General features: G+C 46.7%; 1 protein-coding gene across 1 annotated transcript in view; it reads left to right on the top strand.

The window, feature by feature from the left end:
- The first annotated feature begins 293 nt into the window (after positions 1-293).
- The window catches only part of ABL1 (ABL proto-oncogene 1, non-receptor tyrosine kinase), a 97,537-nt gene continuing 87,024 nt past the window's right edge, over positions 294-10,806 (top strand). Inside the window, exon 1 of the mRNA XM_090021323.1 lies at positions 294-1,289. Coding sequence (XP_089877449.1) covers positions 1,154-1,289 — 136 coding nt within the window. The 5' untranslated portion in view covers positions 294-1,153. The remainder of the gene's footprint in view (positions 1,290-10,806) is intronic.

Genomic DNA, 10,806 nt, shown 5'->3' with positions numbered 1-10,806 from the left:
GGGTGGGAAGCGGAAAGAGCTGCAGCACGGTCGGACCCCGCACGGGGCTCGCGGCGCCGCCACCCGCCTTCTCAAGCGGCCCTCGGCACGGGCCGGGGCCAGGCACACCGGCTCCACCCCTCAGACGTCGCACCGCCGCCGCGCTAGCCCCGCCCCCCGGGCGGCCCTGAGGCGGGGTGGGCGGGGCCGGAAGCGGCCGGGCCGCGGCTTCCGGGAGCGGATCTCGCCGCCGCGCTCCGGGCAGCGACCCCTCCCCGTGCCCGTCCGCCACCCCCTAGGGTCGGAGCCCCTCCCCCCGCCTGACTTCCCCCCCCCACACTTTGGGGGTCTGAGGCTCTCCCTCCGTCTTAACCCCCCCACTTTGGGGTCTGACCCCCCTTGTGTCGCCCTAGACTCCCCTGCCCCCTCCCCCCGTGGGGTGTGGGGGTGACCCCCCCCGGGCCGGGGGGAATGAAGCCGGCCCAGTGCCCCCAGCTTCATCTGTGCTGGCACATGCCTGTGGCCCCTGCCGCCTACCCCGCGGCCCTTGTGAGCAGGGCAGGGTGGGGGCCTGGCTGCATCGCTTTGCCGTGAGCGCGAGGCGCCGGTGGCGCAGGTAGCCGTGGGCAAGCGTCCGACACGGTCGCCTCGGGGACACCGAGCCTGGTCAGACCGAGTTGGCGCCCCCTGATACCTGAAGCCACCCCCCCGCCCACTCTCCTTGCCTCTTTTTTGGCCTTTCTCACTGAATGCTATGCAAAAGAAAAGGAAGAAAAAAAGAAATGCAGACCTGGACTGCGGGGGAATGACCGTCTCCTGCCCTGGGTGACCGTGGAGGTGGGTCGGTGCTCGGCGAGATGAACTCGTTCTTGTCCCGCCTGGTGGATGAGCCGCTGTAGATGGGCCCCTTGACGGTTGTGTAAGCCTCATTGTCCTTCCTGAATCTTGTTACCCTGCACGGGTTCGCGTCAAGCCACCGGCCTCGCTGAGCGTCAGGAGCGCCTGCGCACCTGACTGAACTCTCCACCTCAAGTGACTTGTTTGGAGGATGATGTGAACGCAGCCCCCTGCTCCTTGGTTGTCTCATTTTCCTGCAAAACTCCCAGCCTGGAAGATCGGGGCTGTCTGTCGCCAAACCGCTCTGGTCCTGGGAGCGGCAGCCTAGCGTTACTTTATGGGGCAACAGCCTGGAAAAGTTCTTGGGGACCAAAGGAGGCCGAGTCTGCCTGCCCTGCACTTCATCAAGGGAGCAGGGAAGAAGGAGTCATCCAGGCATGGAGGCCCTCACTGCAATGTCTTCGTGGAGCATGGTAAGCGGCTGAGTTGACCTGCCCTCTACAGTGCACTGTTGGCTTTTTGAAAGGGTTAAAAAAAGCGGAGGTCAAGGTTTTTGCTTTCCTCCTTTTGCTGCTTGTGCTGAATCTTAGGTGTGATTAGTGCCTAAGAATATTTTGTCACGTTCAATTGCTGTTTCCCAGTTGCATGACTGATGAGTGGGCTTGGGGAGGGAGCATTATTATAAAGCTTAAATGCAGGGAAGGCAGCTTCTTAGTAAATTAAAAAGATACGTCTGTCTTTTCTTCTAAGGTCAGAGAATATTTTGCATCCTTTCACTTGTGTATTTAAAGGATGTGGACTAGTTTGGTGATACGTGTCCTGGTGAACCTGTGTGCTTAGAAGGGAGGCTGTTACTTCTGTGTGTAAGTTTGTGATGCCTGGAAGTGTGTTTATGTGTGTTTCCCTTGTGAATGGATATCACTCTCACTTTCACTTCCTCTGGGCCAGCTCGGCCACGGTCTCCTGGTGTGATGATGCCTGTAGGTATAGGGCTCTGCACACATGGACCCGCTTTCAGGACAGCTACTTTTGAGGGACTTTGTACGACTGGGCCGTGCACCCAGTCATGGGACAGGAAATGGTCAGTGCAGCATGGGGGAGAGGGTGGTAATACCCATAACTCATCATTTGAACTCAGATTTTTTGGCTGACTAAGTTTTAAGGTAATAGGGCCCCTTTTAAAAGACAGATGCAGAAAGAAACTTTTTGACTGTTCTTCACTTGTCTAGCACTTCATTTGAATTCTTCACTTCTTTTAAGACCTCTCATTACTTACGGCATCTTGACAAGAAACAGATCACAACAAAGTTTGGGTAAAAATGCTGACTAAAGTAACATCATCCTTGTCCAGTAGAAAGCTTTGCTATATTTGTCTTCTCAGAAAAGACCAAACCAGGTGAAGATGTGAAAATGAAGTCTGTGGGGTGAGGTTTGTTTGGTAAATGGCTTTATTATTATTATTATTATTTTTTTTTTAATCTTTTAATTTTTCAGCAGGACCAAGGAATTCAATAGGATTCTTAGCAGGGGATGCTGCAGATATACTGACATGTTAAAACCAGAGTAGTCCCGACTAACTTATTTTTCCCTGCCTGATCACTGCACAGTGATTGTTTGTTAACTGAAGCTGAACCGTGGAAAGCTAGGTGATAGTGAAGCTGACCCAGCCCTCTTATCAGTGGCATGTTCTTGCTATGAGAACACTCCAAGCCAAGGCTTCAGTACCTTGGAAAGGAAAAAAGCAAAACAAGTGCACCCTCCCCATCTCTGTTGCTTCTGTGCTTTTTGAGACAGCTTCAAGGTCAGATGGGCCAGAGTGAGCAACAAAACACTTAACTACAAACAACGCAATATTCTGCCCAGCTTCAGGGTTTTGATCAGCCAGACAAGGCAGCAAGCCTGCTTTTTGATCATCGAACAGGAGTAGACAGATGGTAACTTTTTTTGCCAGGATGACCTGAGGTCAGGAGAGCCTAGCACATTTGCAAGGAAGAGGAGTATCTATGAGACCCATACTCCATATGTCCACCAGAGACCTTGCTCCCCTAATTAAAAAAAGAATACAACTTGAAAGAGGCCATCATGACTAGTACATCTGTTAAGGGATTGCAGAAGTACGGTCTCACTTACCCACAAGAGGAAAAGCTTCTCTTCTACTTCTGCGCATCTGAAGTGACTCTCAGCACGCAGATAATAGTTAAGTCTGCTCTGCTGTTTCTGTTCATCTCTGCTATGGGTTAAGGCTGTTTAAAAAGCTCCTGGCTGAAACCTGACCTACAAAACACTGTTCTGTGAATGAATTGCATGCCATTCTTGGGAAACAAACCAGCAAGGAGAAATTGATGGTAGTCTTTGGTGCTTTTTATCTTTCTCAAATTACATATCTTGCCATTTAAAAGAAAACATGCTATCATCCAACTTTACTGCCTTCTTGGTTTCTGAACAGAGAATAATTAATATTTAAAATATTATTCATGAGAAGCAGCTGGAGGTCATCTTTTATGGAAACAAATCTGATTCTAATTCTTCAAAATCACAGTTGTTTTAAGTAATTGCTCTTTAACATTTTCATTATACAGCACACTCTATTTAAGAGCATAGCCTTGGTACTGGCACATACCCAACTCAATGGGATCAATGAATTTACTACAGGGACAGCCTGCCCATAGCTATAAGCACCTCACTAAAGTTGGTTACCTTGTTTTTTAGATGACCTGAAGTCTCTAATAGTAGCCTTGGCATTGACTGTGTCAATTTAAGACTACTTTAGTCCTCTCACCAATTGTGCAGTTAAACTGAACAGGTATGTCACAAAGCAGTGGGGCTAAAGAGTTCCTCTGCACTTAGGCAAGTTATGCATTTAACCCAGGGGTGAGGTACAGCTCACAGAGTCTGATCTTCAGGGCTCTCCATTGGTTTGGAAATTTGGTGGCGGGGGAGTGGTGGCTGCATTAATTGCCCTGGTTCCTGGAGCTACTGCAATTGATGCTGCTATGGCTTGTCCTACTGCCAGATTTCTGGACTTTCAGGGAGCTCTGAGGCTGATGACACAACTCTACGTGCCAGATCAGGGCTTCATCCTGGCTCTGTGCCACTCATCTGCCTCGCAGATGCACTCCGCCCATCAGATCTGGCCCTGTGCCACCATCCAGCTAACGGGGCCAGATGAGTTGGGCATCACTGATTTAACCAACGGGCAGGTTACTCAACTTGCTTGCGTTGTAAGCAGCAGGCAACAAGTTGGTGGCTGTATTGTTTTTTGCCTCTGTACTTGTGTAAATTCCAGTGCTTGTTTGGGGTGGGTGTCATAAAAAACAGTTAAGGGTAAAAATATAGACAGAGGTTTCAAGTTAGTGTACATGGACCATGAAGGAACAGCATCATCTCAGACAAGCATTTATGTACATCATGCTTTTCAGCCTTGCAGTGGGTAATGCCTTGTTTTTATAACCCGTTTCACTGAAATCAGTGGAACCACTTTCAGAGCTAAGTTCTGCCCATGATAAAGCTGGCAGATTTGGGTCTGTGTTAATGAGGAATCTGAGACATTCCTGTGTTCTGGGCCTGTGGATGAACTAAGCAATGTTGGATGATGATGTACAGCAAAGCGACTTAGAGGGTAGTGGCTCCTAGCTCTGGCTGATTATGTAGCATCCAGGCTGTTCTAGATGTTTTTGAATCGTAAGAAGGTAAGTAGTGGTCTTAAATCTGTGTGGACTAGACAGTTGAGGCTTCCCCTGGGGTAGTCCCCTGCAGTTTGACTCTTGCTCTCACAGTTTCCTACCACAGGAGGCATTCTCTAATCCTCCTCATGGCCTCTTATGTAGGGGCATGTTTTAGGGTGGGGGAGCAAGGTGCAGTTCAGAGTTAGTGCAGGGTACAGTATCCCTAGGGTAGCAGTCCCCAAACAGCAGGGTGGGACCCTAAGAGGAATTACAGTTTATGAGGTCATGAGCTTGACAGAAATGGAATTGCTTATGCTAGTACTTGCAGTCATGTACCCCAGAGAAGTGGGCTTTGCAGGCAGCAATGCGGTTTGAAACTCAAAGCTGTTTGGAACTGCTGCCATCCAGGTGTTGTAATTTGCACCAGAGTAGCTCAGCTCCTGGTTCAAGCTCACATTTCTGAAGAACTGGAAATAGAGGTGAGGTCCACCCTGATGCAGCTTTAGCCTTCTGCCTCCCCTCACATTGACACTAATCAGTGGGAATAGTCGGCAAGTGCCTGGGCTGCATTTACTGTTTTGGGTGTTGATGGATTGAATGTTGAAGGGATTCGCTGGCACAGCTGCAATTGGCATGAGGTGAGTTAGAAGGGAGGGTAGTATGACTTGCACCTGATCCCTGTGTGTGTGACTGAAGGGTAGAGGTTCTGGTGCACAGGTTGAATTCATAGCACAGTGTAGAGGTGGTCTTTCCATGGGGTTTGTCAGCAGAGCCACAGGAGATGCATGTGGTGTGAGGGTTTAAGGAGGTGAGTGAAAGTCTGGTGCTAAAGGCATGCATGAGAGTGAAGCAGATATGTACCTGCCATGGAGCAGGGCAGGATGCTTCCTTCCATTTGGCCCTGTTCGGAGGCAGTGATGGTATGTATCACAGGTGTCCTGGGGCATGGCTCAAACATGCTGGAGTCACAGCTGTGTGAGCACTAATTACATCTTTAGTTCCTTTCTTTCCAGAAGTTTATGGTACTGCATAGCAAACAACCTGATTTCATGATGTGTATTTATTTTGTTTGTTGTTTCAGTTGTGACACTATCAAAATTGGCCTTAAAGGCAGAGCCGGGATAGAATCTAGCTTTGGAGACTGGTTGGTCTGGAGCAGGTAGTAATGATAAAAGCCTCTAGTCGCATCTTCCAGCTTTAGGATCTTTTTGAGAGAGGGGAAGTTTACCGAGGTTTCTGCTGCCTGTATATGGGAACATTCACCCGAGGCCCTTTTCACGTGAGAAACAGTCTCATAAAGGCAAACTAACAAATGGGAAAGCCCCAGGTAGTTGCAACCTTGCATCTGTCTTGGCACTGTTCCTGGGTGGACCAGCCCCCTGATTGCTTGTCAGCTTCAGAAATTGAGACTTAAAAGGAACTGCTTTGCTTCAGCTGATTCCATTTCAGACCTTTCACCTGGGATTGTACCTTTAATGTCCGTTCATTGCAAGTCCATTATTTGAAGTCCGCCTGTACCACTTCCATCCTGTGTTCTGAGAGGATAAACTGCACTTGCCCTGTTAGGCTGGAGAATTGGCAGCTTCTGAACTGTAATCTCAATACTTGTTTAGGAGGTGCTGGGGCACCCGGACCAGCATTGAGACCACTGGCTCTGCAGCCAAATCTCATGTGCTGTTAATACTAACACAGGGTTGTCTTTGTGTATGCCACACCCCAAAGCTGGCTTTGTCTGCTGACTCTGATTACATCTATCCTACACTTATCCCATGTATCCTACATTGATCCCACCTATCCTACAAAGCTTCTTCTCCAATTGTCTTGCTCCAGCTACCAAATACTCAGTAGGTTTCACTAACCTCCCTCTATACCACTTCAGCTAGGCTTAGAATAAGTTAGGAAAGAGCCCCAAGAGCAGCTAAGCTGTTTTTCTCCAGTCATTGGTGGAGAAGGAGGTGATGGGGAATGGCTAATCCTTTTCCTGGGCAAAGCTGTGCTGTTTTGCAGACTGACTAATCTCCAATAACTGGCTGTGCTCAAGCAGGCCGTCTCTTTCATGATGACGACGGGGTCATTGCCGGAGTGCCAGGCTTTCATTAATACATTATACTGCTTTTACATTCTTGTTATTTACCCTTTTTTGATAAAAATCTCACATGAGAAGATCAGCACGAGGAGGCAAGAGGAGAATGCAGTTTATTAGAATGGAACTGAGTGCTTGCAAGTGGTCGTCTTATCCCGTGCATTTCAGAATAAGCCAACAACCTGTAGTGATCTTAAAGGGAAAATGCAAAAGCTTCAGCCTTTTGTGGCAGGGAGCTGAGTTGTTCTTGTGGATAGAGCATCAGACAGTGCCGGGACTCTTATGTTACATCCCTGCCTTTGCCACTGCCTTTCTATGTCACCTCCGGCAAATTTCTTTAGCGTATAGACTAGATGCAGCACTTCTTATTGCTACTGCGTCCTCATGTCAAAGCTTGTGGCTGTAAGCATGACTTCCTTTTAGTGTTTGGTGACAAGATGTCAAGCAAGGACTGATTAACTGAGTGCAGATCATCTACATTCCTGTTTAAGTTTGCAAGACTTGAGTTTTCCAGAAGACCCGTGCAATGTGGGGAGAAAATTGATGAAGCTCCTATCCTATGCTACTGTATCCACTGAGAATTTTGAAATCTAGTATGGGGTTGTGAATGGATTTCAGTCATGCTGATGGTACTCATTGTGTGTGTAGCGCTGCAGCCACATGCTAGGTTGCATTCACTATGTTATGGGGTATTTTTTATTTCTTCTTTTGTTCTGACTAATGTATGTTAATACAGGCACAAATAAAGATTAATACAGTGACAATGTAAACAGCAAATATACTCTTGAAAACAGCATTCTCTGAGAATTATTATTGTTTCATACTTGCCTTCCACTGTCTCTTTGGCAGAGGGGGGCTGCAGTTTATATACAATATCTATTGATACCAGTATAAAGAGAGCCAGTGTCTCAATCCAATAGTCTTTTGTGAGGCTGGTTTGCTGTTGCACACTAGCAAGTAGCAATAAGTCTCCTTAGAAAAAGAGGTATAAAAAGATCTGTTGTGAATAGCTGAGGAGGTTTGCTGTATGGATGTACAAACCAGTTTAATCAGAAGTTACAGGGGGACTTCCAGTAGCTACTGCTTAGGTTTTGTTCCTTGTGTTCTTAAATCTTATTTATGCATTGGTGGAAGTCAGATTAAACTGGAGGAGTTGTCAGTCCCTTCGCCAAATAACATGCGGTTCTGATTTAAAAGAAGATGCAGAACTAATGAGCAGCCAGAGAATTTTAGCAACCAAAACTCCATAAAGCCAAGTTTTTTCCACTATGGATCTTGATTGTTCTTTCTTCTATGTCTGAGTTTCACCCAGGTTTTGCTTTTGGCTGCTCAGTGTAACATCTGTTGAAGCTGGTGGACGTTGTATGCATCTGGTACAAATCCTCCCACGTTGCTGAATTTTATGCTCTAGGACAGGGATAGGCAACCACCATGGGTGCCAGAGCATGGTGCACATGGACATTTTTGCTTGGTACATGTGTCTTGGGGCAGATGGCAGGGAAGGGGCCAGGGTTGTGGACCCCTCGTGACTCCCCTGCCGTCTGCCCCTGGCATGCCAACATCTTACAGGTCAAGGTTGCAGGTGTTTTTGGCACTCTGCTGACTGCTCTTAAGAGGATTTCTGTACCAACATTTTTTTAGAGTCTCTGTCTAGATCAGTGTTTCTCAACCTCTTTAAGTAGCAAGTACCCCTTAACTTCTGAAAATTTTAATAAGTACCCCAACACTCAATTTTCCTGGGGATTTTATATTTACAGACTAATGTGTGGTATATGTTGAAAGAAGGGCTGTGTATATAAGGCCGTGATATGACAGATGTCTGATCTGGTGTGGATAGGGTTGCCACCTTTTACACCAGGGGTGCACAACTCAAGTATGTACCTGGGCTAGAAGTGATGTTGCCCAAAGCTAGGAGGACTGAATGCCAAATTATTACTAGGGAATTTTAATGCACGGCGCACCAAATTTTTTGCCATAGTTTTGGGAGGAAGAGAGAGTGAAAGAAAGAGTGTTGGGGTACCCACATACCCCTGCTTGTGTCTTGCGTACCCCCAGGGGTATGCGTACGGTTGAGAAACTATGGTCTAGATGGCATCCCTGTTGGCAGGACGCAGTTCTGAATGCAGTTTCCTTAAGATCAGGCTGCTATGCAAAGTAACATCTGCCCGGCCTTTCCTTTTCTTGTTTGTTTTCTGTGATGCATCTCCTTGGAGTCTTGTTCTGTGTGGAGAAAAGCATGAGTCTGTTCTTGCAGTCCTATAGTAGTTTAATTCCCCCGTTTTCAGTGCAGTTGATCTTGTCTGCTGGAGGTGAGGTTGGAGTTGAGCCTGTGCTGCTAGAGACCTTCCATTTGTCTTGCATTGTCTCTGCCCTGGTGATTTCACTTAGCAAATGGAATTGAATTAGAGATTTTTAATAGCTAGTAGTAAAGAACCAAGGTGGTTGTATTATAACTATCTGGAGCTTTTTGTTTTTGTATCTGTTCGTATTATAGTGCTGCAGTGAACTGTGTTTTGGACTGTGTCTCCTTCCTACCCTATCACTGCTATGTGAATTCCATCAAATTAAAGCACTCTCTATATCATATCGTGCTCCACGGTCTCATCTGTAGAGCAAATCTTTGTTAGTGTCTTTCTCTCCTGAAATCTCAACCATACCCAGCCTTGTTTTGAAGTGTGCTCTTAACTTGACATAAAGGAAAAAAAAGAACGGGCTTGTGGTCTCTGGGAATCTATATGATTAGGACCATGTTACATTTCCCGTGCCTGCTGCCTCTTGGTGGCACATACCCAACATCTGGCTTTTGAGATGGCAAAGTTGACTGAAATGCGGGATCCCCCCTTCCCTGACCTGCTCTGTTTCCTGCCTGTCAAATTTGAGTTGCAGCTGGGAGGGTGAAGGCCATTGTGCCTGCTCCCTGTGTCTCGTTGTGTCAGTGCTGCACCGGGGGAAGCTATTTACTGCACTCATCTGCCATGTAAAGGGCTGAAGGAGAAAGCCATCCGTTAACTCTGTCAACCTGTTACTACACACCCAAAGCTACTGATTTGCAAAGGAGAAACGAAATTGGTACAAACTGGTATAGGAATCACCGCACCACTAAATCACTGGCAGTCCCTTATCTGTTCCAAGAATCGGTGCTGCAGTTTTGTCAAAGCTGTGGGTATCAGCCTAATAAAGGCATAAAGGCACAACATTGTTAACTTGGAAGCCATTCAGGTTTCCTGAAAGTGCTTCCTTTTTCATTTGTTAAAGCTGCATGTTTTCAAAAGGCCATCTCTGCTGACTGCTGGATCTGCCTAATGAGCCAATAAGGGGCCGCATGTTATATTCTTGATAGCCTCGGTTTCTGGTACGGCTGCAGCAATTATCAGCGGGGATGTTATATGGTAAAGTCAACTCTAGGTGTCACTTTTTATTTAACCTTTTGTGATTTTGTTGTTGTTGTTTTTAAAGGAACTGCAAGAAATTTAAAAACCAACAGTGTGATCCTTTGGCCACTAGATGGCTTTTCTGGATCTTGAATAGGAGTTGAAATGATTCCTGTTTCAATAAAATAGTCCTTAGCCCTTTAAAAAGAGGGACATAATTTGGATGGTAGCTGGGGCTAGTGCTAGGATTTGGGGTAGAAATCACTGTGCAGGGTTAAAAAGAGGTTAGGAAGCCATGTTTTTTCTCTCTCACTCTAATATTATTGAATTATTTAAGACACACTAAACTATTATAGAACTGTTGAACCTGAAGTCTCATATCATTAGCCTTTTAATCATGGCTTTTTAAATCTTCCTTCTGATGACGAGTCCCTTTCACTCCCCCTCTCTTTATGACTGAATAGTTGCATTGTAGGTTTTGCAAGCCCAGTGCTTTCGCTGTTTGGAGGAGGATCTTACCTCTGCCCCACAGAAGTCCATTCTTCTGTGCTTTAAACAGCATTTCTAAACCTGTGGGTTGCAACCCAAAAGCAGGTCTCAAGAATATATGAAAGGGTTGTGAACAAACTTTAAAAATAGATTCTCCTTTTAAAGGAGAAAAATGTGGGAAACCATGACTTTTATCGTGCAGGCTGGCAGAGCTCCAGCCCCCCACATGCACCCTCTGTCCCACACACTGGTGGGATTGAGGTGCAGGGCAGCAGGGCAGGATTGAGGGGCACTGGGTCGGGACTGGCCATCGGGGTTTACAAATGGGTCCTGGTACAAAAAAGCTTGAGAACCACTGCTTTAAATGACAGAGTAACACACA

The sequence above is a fragment of the Crocodylus siamensis genome, chromosome 11 (assembly GCF_052110815.1).
Source record: "Crocodylus siamensis isolate JL-2025a chromosome 11, ASM5211081v1, whole genome shotgun sequence".
Taxonomy (NCBI): Eukaryota; Metazoa; Chordata; order Crocodylia; family Crocodylidae; genus Crocodylus; species Crocodylus siamensis.
The sequence above is the reverse complement of the archived record's forward strand: the minus strand, read 5'-3'. Positions and strand labels throughout refer to the sequence as shown.